The 17643-nt window shown below is 40.9% G+C and overlaps 1 protein-coding gene across 3 annotated transcripts in view; it reads left to right on the top strand.

Annotated features, from left to right (window-relative positions):
- ZNF804A (zinc finger protein 804A) overlaps positions 1-17074 on the top strand; it is a 312097-nt gene extending 295023 nt beyond the window's left edge. For all 3 annotated transcript variants that reach the window (XM_085553584.1, XM_015868019.3, XM_085553586.1), the window contains 2 exons: positions 10959-11089; positions 13349-17074. In XM_085553584.1, the coding sequence (XP_085409710.1) occupies positions 10959-11089; positions 13349-16637 (3420 nt within the window). In that variant the 3' untranslated portion in view covers positions 16638-17074. The remainder of the gene's footprint in view (positions 1-10958; positions 11090-13348) is intronic.
- Positions 17075-17643: the final 569 nt, after the last annotated feature.

A 17643-nucleotide genomic window follows, 5' to 3' on the forward strand; every position in this document is an offset into this window, starting at 1 on the left:
TGGTACTAAACAGGAATCTGGTTGCAGGTGTGCTGCATGTGGGGCACCAGCTGGCAGCTTGAGGGTCAGCAGGAATTTCAAACAGAATGATTTATTCCTTGTGATACTGCCATAGGCAGAAGGGAAGGTTCACATCATCAGAGCGATGAGCACTCTTTGTAGACATATGAGATTTGTTGTGCAACATCTGTTAAAAAGGAAAGCAAACTGGAGCTATGTGAATGTATTTTCTTGTTTAGGAGCTTCAGCCCTTTTATATTTTTTAGTAATCTAGTGTCCATCCATTTCCCATGGAGGCTGTGAGGTAGGCTCATGTAGGGGAAGGCTCAGAATTCTTGTCAGGAATTTATTCAAAAAGCCAAGTGTCTAAACTGTGGTGTTCATTGGTTTTGTTCTTAGACTTCACCAAACTTAAGCTATTGAACAGAAGCGTATCAGAGCTTAAAGTCCTAATGCTACAAAATATTAATATTTTGATTCAAGAAACGCTATTAATGATGTAAAATTAACTTCATGGTCCTTTTTTTGTGTATTTAGCATCCCTTTTTCCATGCAGTTATTTGGAGAAGTATTGGTTAGCTATCAGTATAAAAGATAATTTGCTCCTATCAAGATGGCCATTTGCAATTTTTTTCACCCAGGATTTGATTACTCTTCTTAATTTTTAGATTTAAAAAGGGCCGAAACATTGGTAATAAAATGTTGATCCAAGGCATCGCCTGCATTCAGTTTATCCACGTGAAGTCCTACATGGTAATGAGGTTTGAAGAGAATAGAAAACACTATATAAATGTTACAACCAAGTTATTAAAACTACACTGAAATTTTCATAGCCTTTTTAAGTCTTTCTGTGACTTATGTAGCCTCATCCTACGCAAACAAGCAAGAAATAGTTTGGGGGGATGACAATTTGATGAACTGTTTCAAGATTTTAATAAAGGATGAGTCACTTTGCTGCCATTAAGAGGGAGAATTCCAACAATAAATCCTAGATGTGCAGAAGGAAAAAAGTATCACTTGTATAATAATATGTTCTTCTAACCTTCTGTAAGCATCTTCTATGGTAGTTCAGGGAAAACTGAGGATGATGTGGCAGGGAGAGGCAGATATTTTCCTGTCCCAACCCAGAGGGCACAGCAGCATATTGCTAAAAAATGTCAAAGTGGTAACATGGGGGACCTTAAGGCAGAATTGATGTCTTAAGAGCAGCCTACTTTTGAAGGGTATTGTGAAGACTGAGAGCAGACATCTGAAATATTTAAGCTTCTTTGGGAGATAACGTGGGCAGAAAACAGGCAAATCTTTGCTGGGATAGAAGGAAATGTCATGATTTGCTTCTCTGTTTTTATAGACCTCCATAGAAAAGGAAGTGTGTAAAGAACTTTGAAATCCAAAATCTTTCTTGAGTCAGAAACAGAAAAAACATGCCAGTCACCCCCAGGTGAGAAGCTCCAACTTAAATATCAACAAAGACACTTGTTTCAAGAGCGTAAGTCTTGAGCAGAGATAGTCTGTTCTCTAAGTACTTATTAATTGCAGGGTGCTGTAGCAGTGCTTGTGTAGTGCTTGAGGATGGGAAGAGGTTTGTTTGCAGAGCGGGGAGACTTCTAAGAATATTTTTTCTGATCTTTTCAAAAGAGTGGACAAGGCTCTCATGTCTATCACTGTTAGTTCTCAGTTGTGAAGTGCTTCTGCTTGTTTATTTGTATTTGCTGTAGGCAAAGAGTGTGAGCCGCTATTTTTTTTAAGCTTCCCTAAATATGTAGCATCATTGACCTTGAAATGATAAAGCTTCTGCTCTTGTTTTCCATTTTCTGTGGCAATGTTTTATCCAGAAATACCTTCCTAGTGAGCACAGAGACACTTGAAATCTATCTTCTGCTGAGATATACAGAAGGTCCACCTAGTTAATTGCTCCTCTTCTTCTTGTTAGATGGATAACTTCCTACGTGCTTATTTTTCTTCTTTTCCTCAAAGCCTGAACATGTAGCAGCTCATATTCCAGAGTTCAGTGTTGCTTTGTGCTTTCTTCTTAGTGTGATCACCTGTTAATCAGAACCCATGTAGTATGTGCGGAAAACCCTGACTGCCATTGTAGAGAAGGTAAAACAGGGTATTTTATCAGCTTTCCCTGGAAATTGCCTTCTGCCTTTAAGACTGTGGACTGAGATTTGGGTACATTTCTTTTCAGTAATGAGCTGTGCTTCATTAGTTAATTATTGTTTTTATTAATTTCCTAGTGATTCTTAATCAAGAGCAAATTATCTCCTGAAAGGCTGAAATCTGTATTGGGTGAGGGAAAGTTTCCTGGTATTGCTTATAGTAAACACCAAGGCAGAGAGCTTGTCCTGCTCAACTGACTCTCAGCCCTGCTGTGTGCCCCTCATAGCAGCCAGGGATCAAAGGTAGGCACCCAACTGGCACCTTCAGCAGTTATATGCGGCAGAAAAACACACACTGCATGTGAAGCCAAGAATTGGCTGTGAACCCAGCTCAAGACTTATCATATAACAAATGAGTTATTACTAGGCCAGCTGCAGTGACACCAGCACTCACAGTCCAAATTATCCAGTTATACCAGCACTTTCCCAGTAAGGATGTAGACAGGCACAAGCTTTCTTGTATCTAATCCTTCTATAGTGTCACTGTGCTTTGCTGACCTTTACACAGAAGAAAAAGGGAGGTGCTGTTGTGTAGTTCTTCACAGGGGGGCTGTGGTGGTGGTGGCCTCTTCATTCTTCTAGCCAAAAGGGTGAATGTAGGTGGTGATGGTACTTTCTCACTGAGGTCTGTCTAAGGGCCATTTTTATTTACTAACTTACTAACTTATTTGCTGTCTTTAATGGTTCGTAACTGTGTATTATAGTCAGTTATTATCATGTGTATAGTTTCTCATATGCTGCATACTTTGTCATTCCCTTTTTATCCCTAAACCTAGTTTTATCCATATTCTGAAGTTGCATTCCTTTAGCACGCAGTAGTTGAGCACTGCTGAGTTGTTTATAGCCCTGGGACCCTGGTGTGTCATCCTGAGCTTGCTCTCCCAAGGCCTTTACTATGATCTTGTGCTTGCACTTCTGGAGCCTTCTCTGGTAGTCCTGTTTTTTCCTTCAGCAGCCTCCAGGCTGTGATTTACTGATAACTTCAGTAATACTTAAGCATGAGGTAGTGACAGATACATTCTTGCTCTGCAGTTATATTTCACCACAAAAGCAGCCACACACTGGAAGGCACACATAAATACAGATGTGTGCTCTCATAACCAAGCAGTGCTCTTGTAACCACTTGCTACCAATATTAGCTATTTACGTTCACATCACTGGTGCGTTATCAACATTATGCTTCAACGTACTTCATTTAGATGTTTGAAAATGAAAGCATAAGCCAAATTACAGTATTAGTTCATTTTGCTTTCCAAGATGTAATCTTTATGTTTGATGTTTTTTTCTTTAACACCGTGTTTCTCTCAGAGGAATCTGAATGAATGGTATTTATGGTTTTCTTAAGGGTAAAGAAGATTTTGCTGATGTTACTTAGTTGTGGCTGAGATGCGCCAAAATGTACAAAGTCCTGTTCTCCTCTCAGTTTTCTTTGGTCGAATCTATGTTTTCTTTGAAGGAGCTTGTGGGATAATTTCTGGCAAGAACCACATCTTGCTGACAAGAAGCAATTTGTGAACAGAGGCTTTGAGTGTGATCCAATATAAAACCAGTACGAGAAGGTGACTGTGATTTATCTTTGACTGAAAGAATTAGAATCTAGAGCTCACCTTCAGGGAATTCATGTGTCTGCTTCATCCCATTACTGTTATTAGGGTATCCTTCAAGGAATGTAGAAAATATTCTTTAGAATACCTGGCTGTAAAACAGTATTTCCTCCTTTTTCTGTCACTGTGAACACCGTGAAGACTGGAAAGGCTTAAGATGTGGTAGGCTCACTTAAGTCTCTGTGGTGATCTATCCTAAAATGTTACTTACCAAAGACCTAAGAGAAGTCTTCTAAAGACTTCTGCTTGCAATTTTCAATGTGCTTTTAGAAAAAGTATTGTGATCCCCTTTGGTAAGAAAAGAGCAAGAATCAGAATGGCAGTACAAGCCCACAGGAGACAGAGAGCTTTGAAGTTAGAGATTCATTTTGACCGAAGTAAAAATAAAATGCTGCTGTTGTTTGGTTCGGGAGGACACTGGAACAGAGTTCTTGTGCGAAGTTTCAACTTAGAACTGCCAGGTATGCAATTCATGTCATCAATAGCAAAGCAGTCTCCAAAATGGGCAAAAGACAACTTCAAATGCTGAGACATCAACAGATTTGTGTTGGGTGGAATCATCCATTCTGTAGCTTAATTGTCTCCCCCTGGAAAAGTGGTTCTAAAGGGAAATCCAGTTTTCCTTTTCTACAGGGCCAAAGGTGACCTTTCTCTAAAAGGAGTTCTGGATGAGGAAGTCACAGCTCCTGTGAAGAGATTTTTGGAAGATGGATGGTATTCAAAGGGGAGGATTTTTCCAGTACCTTAAATCTTTATGGACAGAGCTTAAATGGGATGTTGATCTCTTGTTTTTTGTGTATGGGAAACTGTAAATAGCCAGAGAATAGAGCAGTCCTCAACATTTAGCATTCAGTGACCAGTATCCACCCAAATAGATCAGGAGGCTGTACCTCTCTGAATCAGTATTTGGACTGCAGCAGAACTGTCAAGCCTGAAAATATCAGTATATCAGTATAAAAGATTGTTCTGGGTGCTTCCGTTTCTCTGCTGGAGCTGAATGGCGGTAGTGGATAGAGCCAGAGAATGACACGTGATGTGCATGCTATGCAGGGTGCCGCTCAGAAGAAGCAAAGGCAAGCCCGTCCCCTGGAGGGCAGCTTTACTCTCAGGGCAGCATGAGTGTCAAGCCCTTTTTCTATAGCATTGCCCTCCTCTCTGACACTGCTCAGCATTACCATTTCTTAACAGGACTTAAAATGTTGCATGTGTTGTTGTTTTTTAATTAGACTCCTAAAGTGGATATAAAGGCCAAGTGATCCTTAGAAAGAGATGTGACATGCACCTATCCTGTCTTTAATCTTTGTGAGTGAAGAAGCTCCCTTAAGTGTTGCTGAAAATTGCTATGCAGAATTTATAAAGTCTGCTCTCCCTGAGCTCAGCAGGAGTTTCTCTGTCGAGTTCAAGAGTCGGAGAATTAGGCCTAGAGCCATTAAAATAAATATTCTTAAATTATGGACTAGCGTATGTAACCACTTTCCAGCTGTACAAATGTGTGTCAACTTCATGTTTGTTATCTAATGACATTAATCTGGTAGGCAAGATGCTAATTCTGTGGTTTTATGATGCTTTCTTTGCACTTGGCCTTAATATTTATGAAGTTTACTGCTGATTTTTGCCGAAGCTAACAAGAAATATCCTAAAGCTTGCAATAAGAGCAGGCTGTTCTTGCACACATGGTTCCTAGTGATGATAGTAAAATATTCAGCATGCAGTGCTCAGCATTTCTGTGCATTTAAAACAATATTTTTGCACAATGGCAACACTGGGGCCACTTAGTCAACTTCAGAGAACATAGTTATCTTAAAACAAAAGCAACAAAAGTCTTACTTTGGAGTCCAGAGGCTGTTATTTGTCATGGTTTGAGAGCCCTGTCATGGTGTGAGCCAGAACGCTATCTGAATCCTGCAGAGGGTTGTGCTGTAAGGGAGCAGAAGACACACAGATGGCAGAAGGATGTCAAACCGAGCATGAGACTTCCTGTGTTGGAAAGGGCATTAATCATTACATAATGGAGTATGAGTTTGTTTCTCACAGATAATTTTTTGAAGGAAATGCTTTAAAAAGCATCGAGTTGGTTTGTTACTTCTATTGCTCCAAGGTGTATCTTCTGCAGTTAACTAATAGAGAGCAACTAGTAAAATCTTCAGGAAAGATAACTAGCTGTCATGTGTACTAAATGTGCAAAATAGTGAACGCTCTGATTGTCCTAAATTTTGAAAGCAATGAAGTTTTCATGTTAAGATGGCTTCATTTATTTTCTCCTGTGAACTTCAACAGGGAAATCCACCTGAACTCAAGAAACCAGCAAGAAAGATGTTTCATAGATGAGCATGAGCCAGTCTCAAAAACTAAAATCAGTCCAGTTTTGTTCAATTTATTCATGGTGTCTGCATTGAAATTCAGCAGTTCCTTTCAGTAAATAAAAATAGATGCTAGAAATGTGGAAAGACCAATGTGAATTTTTGGCTGTGTAGTAATGCATATAATAACATGTAGTATCTATTATTTTTGTGTGGTCTGAATGTAAAAGCTAGCTTGACAATTAATTTCTTGCACACTTCTGAACAACTGCGTAGTGCTTGAGTGTGCTGAAAAGCAAATCACGTTTTTGCATTACATCAACGTGCTTAACATTAAAGATAATAAAAATCCTCCAAATGATAAAGAGTATCAAATGTGTTTTATAATCAAGCTGAGCTTCTATCTGCTACCGAGGGAAATATGTCATGCTAACAGCAGAACATTAATGATGGACAAGGAAATCCACTCACATGTGGCATATGGCATTGACAGTATAACCACAATGCGTGGCTTCCATGGAGCTTGCTGGTTATTGCTTCTTGGGTGCTTTACATAAGTGGCTGTTAGAAATGAATGTGCCTGCAAGCTCTGGAAGCACAGGGAACATCCCGAGTTGGAAGGGGGTCTCACTGAGTCTGCCTTCTGGCTCTGGTCATCATCTCTTCTTCATCAGAACAGCACTGCTGTGGACTCTGAAGACTTGTTATTTTAAAAGTCCATGCATATTTATATTGGCATGTGTTAGATTTCTTCTGCTATTAGAAGACAGTTGGGAGGTTTTGGCTGTGATTTGTGGTAGAAATAGAAGTGGAAAAGGATTATTCACAATCTGAACACTTACATCTGAATTATGTAAGACATATCTGACCACATAAAATGTGGTTTTCCTGCAAATTTGTTAAAACTTTTGCTCTGCAAGGTTTTCCCAGCCATTAGTGAGAAGTGTCCCAACTGCTTTGCAACTCCCCGCCAAGTAGCTGCAGGCTGATGTTAAAATTCCCCTGTGTTCCTCTTCTGTTTTGGGAGCATATAATAGCAATTAATTTCATGGTGGCAAAATGAAAACAAATGGATTGTCTGTTAGTTTGCGCCACGTTGAAGTGCTTGAATTACCCATTTAACTGAGAAATCTTATTGTTTCTGCTTTCTCTTGATGTAACTTGCTTTCTTTGGCTTCTGCTAGAGAAGGCTTATATAGTGCAAGTTGTATTTTTTTTCTCAGAGCTTTGATTGCCCATGTAAACTTTTCATAAGGAGAAATTCTTTTTGCTAAGAGGGGAGGAGGTATGAAGTCACTGCAGAGCGCAGGGCAGGTAACAAGGTGCTGCTCTGTCCTCTTCTGTAAGGCAGCTCCGCTTGCAGAATAGAAAAATATTTGCCTCCACAAACCACCAAAGGCTGAATGAAGATAGATGTATTTTACATCTTACAAAGCAGCCTTGTGTGTTTTAAATGCATATCTCATTCCCCACTTGAGTGTTTACAGGTGTTGCAGAAGCTGTGATATATTCAGTTATTATTTATAATTGATTAAGCTCAATCCTTTTTGCGAAAGGATACTAATCTGGTTTGCTGTGACAAGTGCTTATCTAATGAGTGTATTGTCGCTCTGTTTGTCATACCATAATTCACATAAAGCAATAAACCATCTCAGTTAGCAGGGAGTGTTTGGAAAGCAGTTGTACTCTAACAGAGAAAGGGGAATATGTACAGCTTCTAGAACAGCCAGCAGTAGTTTTGAAATACTTAATTTAATACTTATGTCAACCAGTAATCAGTTGTTGTTTTTTTAACAAGCTTAAAAAATTATAAACCTTTAATAATGTCTTATAATGTACAAGGTCTTAAAGGGAAGGGATATCTCGTTTCTTTTAAATAAATCCAAGTGCCACTTTTGTGAACAAGCAGCACATAGTCTTGTACTATGAGGAAACATTTTAGAAGGGGAGGAGGGAGCCAACAATAATAAACTCTGGTGAGTTTCAATTGCTGCTGGGAATACAGTCATTTTTCCTGATTTTAAATAAAATTCAGAAAGAAAAAAAAGAAAAGAAAAGCAATTTATGTCATGGCAGTTAAGTTCTGCAATTTATACTTGCATTGATCAGGAAATGGATTTATGGTATTTTAAACCTTGTAAAAGTCCACATAATTTAATTGTTAATCTAAGGTCAACAGCACATTAACATCATCGTATCTGAACTGCCTTGTCCTCAAATCCCCTGGCTCCTGCTATTAGAAAAAACATTTCCATCAGTTCGTGACCCTCTTGAAGTTGTTCCCAGCCTGGTGAGATATGTGACGCAGGGCAGGCTATGAGAGTCTCTGTGAGTAGGCAGTCCTCAGCTGATGCTTTGGTGATGGGCAGGACGTCTGCTTTTAATATGGAATACTAATGCTACTCTGAGACTACTTTATCAGTCCTGAGGCATGGTTCCATTTCCCCTTGTTTTTTATAATGTGTGTGAAAGCTGCACTGTTTTCCTTGAGATGTGGAATTACAGGTTTGAATGTATCAATTGCTTTCTTCTTCACTGGTTTTGGTCTTTCTTTCCTTATTTTATCACTTGCTATTCTAGTATGAAGCTCCGTTGTATTTCACTGTTTAACCTTAACGTGCTTTCACTATCCTGGGCATATTTTTAATTAACGTCATCTTGATGTTTTTAAGGCCTATTAGTTTTGAAGTGCTGTTGTTGCAAGAGCTTAAATCTTCAACTGAAAATAATAATAATAATAAAAACAGTAAAACACTTTGCTGGGTGGCAAAAGGCTTGAAAAAGAAGAGTACTTAATGCAATAATGCCTCTCTGCTGTAGAGAGGCTTTGATCCACAGAGGTCTTCAGGCATTTGTCTCCTGCAGCAGGATATGGCTTTGTGCCTTTGATAATGCAGGGAGCTTGGCGTGAGCTTATTGTAACAAGGGATAGTGGAAAAAACTCTTTGGAATAACCTGGGAAGTGAAGGCATGGGTGAAGCAAGCAGAAGTATGTCTCACTGGCAGTCTGCTTAGGGCTTATCTTGTTTGGCTGTCCTGCACTGCCCAGTGTTGACCCTTCAGCAAGGGTGAAATGCAGTCTCACCTGAGCTTGCACTTCATGGGAGATTGCTGTGGCAGCATCATGCATTATGAAGTCATTTGGTTCTGCTGGAGGAATCACAGTTAATTATTCATTGTGAACTGCTTGTTGAACTTGTTACTTGCAAAGACTTGCACATTTTGAGCTGGTTCATAAGCAGAGGATAATATTATGAGGGCATCACATTTAAATACTGTATGACTGCCTGCTAATTACTTGCTTACTGATGCACGGAAGCAAACAGAAAGAACAGGCATTAAACTAACCACTCATCATTAGTGAACAGTCCCACCACATGGAAAGACATAGAAAACATTAGGGAAATTATGCTTTTTAAGAGTAAGGTACGCTTCTTCTGGTTGCTTGCAATTACTATGAATGATTTTTGACTGGGGACCTTGTGATATTCATGATGCATGGATTAGTGACATTTCATATGTAACTGGGCTATATTTTCATTCGTATCACACAAGCAAAACCCAACAAAATACAAACATGGTTCAGCTAAGTGCTCTGCTAGTTATCACTAACACACCTAAGTGCAATAAAGGAACGTAGGTAACAGTAACTTAACAGATGGCTGAATAAGGACAAGTGAAAAGAGCCACAATATGTAAGAATAGAGACGTGCATTTTTTGCACTTGTATGACCTTTTTATATACAGGAAATAGTATTTTTGGAAGCTTTTTGATCAGACCTCAGACCAGCTTGTGCCAGGTATATATTCTGTGGTTAATGGCTAAGAGCAGCTCCACTCACATGTATGCGTTTGGTGAGCAAACTCCTCAGATATTGTCTAGCAATAATTCTTATAGATTGTTAAAACCCTCTGTGCTAAAGCTGGAGACAGGAGTTATTAGAAAAAAAAATGCCTTGTATGAGTAGTTCCTGTCACGCTAGGAATGATTATGCTCATCACCCTTCCATTCTGCAGGAAGGGCCATTGATTTGACAGGACATCTGACAGAAGGGAAACTCGAGAACAAATAGTTCCAGAAAAGACAAGCAGACAGTCCAGCATGAAGGCTGTGCGTATGGAACTGCAGCCAGACTCTTCCGTCTCACACACTGACACCTACTTGTAACAATTATGTAAAGTAATTTAATTGCCTAAAAGTGGTTCTTCTGTTCCACAACTTGTATGTGCTGAACACATAATGACTTGATTAAGCTGAGGAGAGGCTCGAATCAGTGAAATGATGGTTATGTGGTTGTGTTAGGCTGCATGAAAAAGAACCTCTTGTGTCTGCATAACCCAGGCAGGCACAAAATGAACCTTCTTTGCATCCCATGTTGTGTAAGTGCTCCTATAACAGCATTCTCCCTATTACCTGTGGGTTCAGTGTTGTTCTGTGCCGTCAGTGGGAATTTTATTGTCAGGTTCACTGAGAGAAATAGGTAGAGCTAGAAACATGCAGTAAATGAAAACTGAAAATAGCCACTGCTTGCAGTGAGACTGTACCGACACCGTGAGGCGTGAAGTCCCATTAACTTCAGCCCTGCACTTTTCAGCAGTAAAAGGGTCAAAATATGATTTGGGCTGAGCAACGTCTAGTTCTACTGAGGCAGATCTGTAATAATCCCAGAAAGTACAATACAGTTATCTGATTAGATCTGCCCCAGCTAGGTTCTCTCTAAAATAATGGGGTATTTCTGTTATTTGCTTGAAATCTATAAATTTATTGAATAGATCACTTTGATTGGATTGGAAAATCAATCTGAGTATGAAATTGCTTTCCAGAAACTAACTCTTATTGTAAATGATAATCATTCCTGGGCTTGTTTCTGTGTGTATGTGATTTCTTGCAGAGACTCAAGGAACTGAAGCAGAGGGAGTTTGCTCGAAATGTAGCATCGAAGTCAAGAAAGGATGAAAGGAAACAGGAAAAAGCCCTTCAACGCTTGCACAAGTTAGCTGAGCTGAGGAAAGTGACAACGTGGTAAGTGTGTGGCTACTGAAACGCAAAGAATGCCTTAAAAGAATCCCTAGGGTATTTGCTGATGACCCAGGACACAGGGCTACTGGAATCCCTCAGCTGGAGCTCTGCACGCACGGTTTTATGACATTTCTGAAGCAGTGTGTGTACAGGAATTTGAGTCACACTATGCGAAGAAATGTTTAACTTGTTTTTTTCTAGTGGAGCTAAAATGACATGTGTTTTTGGTATTAAAAAAATGTTTCATATCTTTTTCTTAAAACCAGGCATATTTGTTGAAAGCTTAGTGAACTAGGTCATGCGTTTGAAGGCTGACAGTGCTCCATTGATGAGGTGAGGAATACAGAGTCTTTCTAGGATGTAACAGATTTGTGTGATTTAGCTTTCAAACTGCTTGCCTGGGAAAGCATCCAGAAATCTCATCTTAAATCACAGTAACTGGATTTTATTTATTTTATTTTTTTTAATATTAAAAGGTAAGTGCTGCTTTTTCTCATCTCAACAGAATGTTTACTTCTCACCAGAAGTCAATCCTTGCTAGTCATGCGTGTTGCTACTCTATCTAGGCATACTATTGAAATTAATATTGAGATTGCTGACTGAGAGTCTGTTCTTATTTGCACGCTTCTGACACTAACTATATATATTCCAACTTGATTTTCTGCAGTGGGACTTCAGGGGGAAAAATATATGCTGAAATGCTAATTTAATCCAGGCTTCATCTCACCAGATGATCTATCTAAGAAGTCAGCCCATATGACTTATAGTTCCTGTTCAGAGATTATGTGTTCCTCCATAGTTTGTATGGTGGGCAGCATGCTGACATAAATTCTCTCTAAGCAAATGGAGGTGACTTGGAAGTTGTGAGGTCTGTTTGATGAGATCAGCGTAACACCTTAGTTATTCATTTACTTATCTTTTGATGGTAAGTCACGTGAAAGCTCTTTTTCTTCCATTAGTGCTCTAACTTTCAAAATCTAATACTCTACAAACATGGTTTTTATGGTCCCAGCTTTGGATATCATTTTCCCTAAGCACATTAGAAAAGGCGCATATGATATAATTCAGGACAAAGAGGGAAAGAAATGTACTGTCTCCCCTTTTCCATGCTAGTGAAGCACAGATATTATAGGTGTTTGTTCTATCCATTACTTCTTTTCAGAGTCCTCCTAATCCCTGGAGAAGAATTTCTCTGAGCTTTAATAGTTGCTGTACACTACTAGTTTCTGTCCTTAGAGGTATGATACAAACAGACACACTGGATTTATTTTAACTAGTGTTTTTAGGTTTGTTTAGGATAAGAAATCTCTATTTTGGTGGTGACACAATATGTGTATGTGGTGCATTTGTCATTATTTAACACAGCACTTCTTGGTGCCCTAAATCACGTTTGCAAGTTTTTCCAGTGACCTACCATCTAGTAGCGCTCTGCGCTGCACTGTAAGATACAGAATAACTGGGCTAAACCAAACCAAAATTACAAAAAACAACCAACCAGACTGATGTAGTGAGGTTCATTAGTCCTAGTGCTGAACAGTTCCTGTGAATCCCAAAGAAATGCCAGCTTAAGCAGTTTTTTTTCTTATCTTTGCTTCCTATTAAGTCATATAGAACAGATGGGAAGAGGACACGAGATGAAGAACAGAAGTAGACAGTGATAAATTTTTTTCTCTAGAGGGATGAATCACTTTTGCACTACTGTCAGCTGAAATACTTTTCTTGATATTATTTTTTCCATGAAATAAATGGCTGCGCTTGCAACAGGTCTGTGAACACAAATAGGAAGGGAGCTGCTGGGTGATTGCCTGTGGGTGGAGAAGCAGTCACTGGGATCATGACTAAGAGGGAAGTGATCTTTGAGGTACTCTTCGCTTTAATATATTTGGCAGCACAAAGAAAGATAAAACCTCAACTGTTTGTAGTAATAGTGGCATAACTGTGATGGCATACAGGGAGAAGAAGCGAGGTTTCTAGGGAAATATATAGTCTTTTATTAGTTTAGCAACTGCATTTAGGAGGATTCAACTATGTAAGAACATTAGCCCTCTGACTGATGTCCACGGTTCCTCACATGAAGAAACTGTGGACAAAATATTTATCTTTTTTAAAAAAATCCTATAATGAAATAAGGTACTTTCTAAATCCACGTATCCACAGATTCTTCCTCTCTTCTTAAAAATCCTTTCAGTACCAATGTAAATCTTTGTGTATGCCTGCAGTTCTCTGAGAGGTACTTACTCTGAGTCTTGTTTGCCTTCCTAGTGCTCCTGGAAGTGGACCAATGTTCAAATCCACGACAGTGACTGTGCGGGATAATTCCGGCGATATCCCACAAAGCGCTGCCATAGATTCTGCCAGCACACAGGATTTCAGCTGTACGCTGATGCACAGTACACCGAATTGCAAAGACGCTACTTCAGATATTTCTTCCACTCCTGAAAATGCATGTAGTAATGCATCCGGACCTAACAAATTTGGAGATCAACTTCACGGAGCTCAAGGACATAGAGTTGGGTTCTCCTTTGCTTTTCCTAAGAAAGCAGTAGTCAAACTGGAGTCTTCAGCTGCTGTTTTCTATGAATATAATGATGAAACGTCTATGGAGCATGGACTTAGCAGAAGAAGCAGATTTATTCCAGGAGCTTGTAGTCTTCAGTCTCCATCAGCAACAGAAATAGTCTTGTGTCCTGAGGAGAAACAAAACTGTTTGCACCCACTGGTGGAAAAATGCACTGACGCAGCAGAAGATCCTGAAAATCAGGAATCAAAAGAGCTAATCAGCGAAGAAAACAGAGAGCTAGAGAACCCTGTATTAATTCCTGCTGATTCCAATTCGAAACAGCTAGTGTCTTCTGACATGGAGGGCTGCGATACTGATGTCAGTACTGCGGATTTACCAGGTCAAACAATGTCTTTGGCTGTGGACAATGCTCAAGTTCTGCCCCTGGACTGCAGCAGTTGTGAGCTGCTGGGAAATGGAACTGTTGCTCAGGCTGCTGTGGAGGACTGTTCATCTCTGCTGCAGGACCCTGCTGAGGATAATGGTAAAGACGGGAACAGTGACTTATTCACGGTTGAAACTGAAATAAAGAAGCTGGGGACAGAGATGTTAGTTCCATCCCATTCTGAAGATGACACTAGAGTCCCCCAGAGCAAACTGGACACACGCAAGAGATCTTGTGAACCGTTTGTTCCTGTTCTTAGCAAACACGGATCGAACATTCTTCAGTGGCCATCAGAAATGCTAATCTACACCAGTACAGACCCATCCATTTCTTATAGCTGTAACCCTTTGTATTTTGATTTCAGGTCATCAAAAGCAAGTGATAGTCAAGAAAAACCTAGACATCAGGCAAACGTACCTAATTTGCACCATACAACCGAATCCAACCATAGCTTGGTCTCAGTTTTCACAAACAAGCCCACTTCAGAATGTGGTGATCCTGAAGCAGAAATAAATAAAAATGTGTGTGACTATACAGTACCCCTTGTAAGTGACGTTTCCCTCATCAGAAGTTCTGATCTTGCAAAATATCATAATAAAGTGGCCTTGGGTGAGTCGATCAGGATTAAAAAACTAAAAAAGCATCACATTTCAAAAAATCAGCTACGACAAAATGCTGTGATAGATGAGAAGCATAGCAGAGTTTGGATCAAAGAAAGTCATGAAAAATGGCTTCACAAAAGTAGGAAACGGAGAAAGAGAAGAAAATTATGTCATTGTCATCACCATCATTATCATCCTTGTGGGGAAGCAACAATTGCAGACATGGAGTTTTCCTCGGCGATGGAAAAGGAAATGAGTTACAGAGATGAAAACAAACATCAGCACCTCCAAAATAATCCAGAGAAGTGCAGATACGATGCAGGGAATATCTGGACAGCTACGGATGAGGTTCAGCAGTCTCATCAAAAAGCTGATACTGAAAATGGTCATAAAAGAGTTACGGCTTCATCAGATCACCTCCATGGGAGCAGAAGTTTATGTGACATCTGGCATACAAAAGGTATGGACCAACGCAGCGGTTGTAAACTTCTGCATAGAAAGAGAAAAGCAAGCTCGCGGAGGCAGTTGAGGCAGCTGGCTCGGACTTGCAGGAGGCACAAATGCTTGTGCTCGAAAACCTGTTGTAGCTGGAAAGTCAGGAGGTTGAGCTGCAGCCCGGAGACTAAATGTTTAGGGCACTGCAGTGAAGAAAAGAGTCCAGGTCACCATCAGTCCATAAAGAGAGGTTACAGCTTCCTGACAGATGAACTGGAAAGCTCCCACAGGAAGCGGAGACAGCACACCTATTCCTGTTCATCGGATGAAAGTTCGTACGGAGAGGAGTGCTTGGCAGAGGAGTATTTCAGGCAAGTGAGCACTTCAGGTATGCATCACAAGGCAAAAGGAAAACACAGGAGGAGGAAAACTAGAATCAGTCATGTATGTGTTGACAGGAATGAGAGAAGTGAGGCCTCCAGGCCTTGTAAAGAAAACTCTGCAAGTTCTACGCTAAACATTTTGGGAGAATTCTTGACTCAAGACAACACAGAGGATACTATAGTGGATTCCAAAGCTGATCTTGCAGAAGAGAAAGATGAAACCATGCAGCTGGAGGAAAAGAAGGCACCTCTGCCAATGGGTGGTACGCACGTTCTGGAACAAGACAAGGCAACAGACTGTGCAGCACCAGAGAGCGTGCTAGGCATGCTTTCAGACGTTGCTGCTGCTGTTCCTGAGCAGGGTGCTCCTGCAGCTGCAAGCACACAAGATGCTCTGAAGGACGAAAAGAAAAATGAAAATTTAAGCAGCCATGAAAGTCCGTCTTGTTATAAAGCTCCACCACCAACCAGACATTTGGAACAAGCTCTCCCAAAATCTGTCCTTTGTCATTATGAGCTGCCTGAGTCTCTGCCACATGAGAAGATAAACGAGGTGACCAGTGACTGGGTACAGTGCGGCTCTGGTGTATTTAACAGCCCACCACCATTGCCATTCAAAGAAGCACACCTCAACAGCCACACCTTCTTGGCTACGGAGCAGCTGATAGCCCCCTTCACCCTTCCCGACCAGACATTGATATTCCCTCCAGATAACCACGAAAAATTCAAAGACCTCCCATCCGAGGCATACCAGCAGATCATGCAACAGAACATGCTGGCCAACAAGGTGAAGTTTACCCTTCCTCCCCCAGCCATGCAGCCCCCCAGCTCTCCATTGCAGCCTCTGCCTTTGCAGCCACCTCTGTGCTCTACCTCGGTCACCACCATCCACCACACCGTCCTGCAGCAGCACGCTGCCGCCAGCGCGCTCAAGGCTCTCCAGCCCCACCAGCACTTCCTCTCGCAGGTCCCAGCCCTTGCCAGAGCACCTTTACCTCATCTGCCCGTAGGGCCCAGGCTTTGCCCCGGGGGCCCCGCGGCCTTTGTGGCCCCGCCACACCTGCCGCTGGTGCCGCCTTCGGTGCTGCAGCCGGCCCCGTTGGCCTTCTCACCGCTGCCGCACGCCGTGTTCCCCTCCCTGCTGTCCCCACACCCGGCCGTTCTGCCGCTGCAGCCCCTCTTCTAGGATGGGTTCTTGGGGGGGAAGGAGCCTCCAGACGGATGGACGTGGGGTTCCTGGCACCCCTCGGCTTTGCAAGCGGTCCTGTGAAATAAACTGGTTGAAATTCCTCTTTCCTTGGGAAATATTTACTGTAAGTATAGCGATGCAAACATCCATGTAAAGCTCAGACCTATCCTATAACTAAAGCACTGAATAGTCTGATACCGATATGAACTATATATATAAGTGAAGCTCATGTCTTAGAATATGTATAATGTATATAAAATATATTTATAGTTCTATAACTTCTGTTGTAAAGTATTCACTTTTTGTTTTTTATCCTTGTGTATTTGCACCTATTTAATGTTTAGACAAAGCCAATGCACTATGTTTTGTACTATGTTCTCTGAAACTGTAAATCTAGTGACAAACTATCTCTTGCAATAAATTTTTGTTAACTACTTAAGTATATCAAAAATCTTTCATTATAAGCCTCACGGATGTCGTTGCTCTGTGTTCTTCTGCATCCTCTACCCCTGCTGTGCTGGGATAATCGGGTTTCCTATCCTCCAGTGATTTATCACGGATGCTCAGAGGCTAATACCTTGAGGGCAGCTGTCTCACTGAGCAAGAGAGAAAGGGTAACAGATCCGTTTGTGTTAGCAGTTTGATGTCACCATGACAAATTTTGCCTTCTTGTCGTCTTCTTGCACAGACTGCTGACTGTTGGAGCTAATCCCTTTTCTGCTAAACCAGAAAAAGACCGTGTAACAAAAATAACATCAGTGGTAGAAGAAAAAAGAACGGATCAGCAGTCGCTTGACTTGCAGGGGAATGTTTCTTACGATGAAAACATACAGCACAGAGAGCCTTATTTCCATCAAGCCTTCAGCTGATCTCCATTTCTCATGCCTACTTTTTGCACATGTGCAAGAAGGTCAGGAGGAACTTCTCACTGGGAATTTTGAATCTCACCAGGGGGATGATTCAGGTTCTTACCTCGTTTCACTCCCCCATTATCTGCAGCATT

Source organism: Coturnix japonica, chromosome 7 (genome assembly GCF_054131305.1).
Source record: "Coturnix japonica strain WE chromosome 7, WE-NBRP24, whole genome shotgun sequence".
Lineage (NCBI taxonomy): Eukaryota > Metazoa > Chordata > Aves > Galliformes > Phasianidae > Coturnix > Coturnix japonica.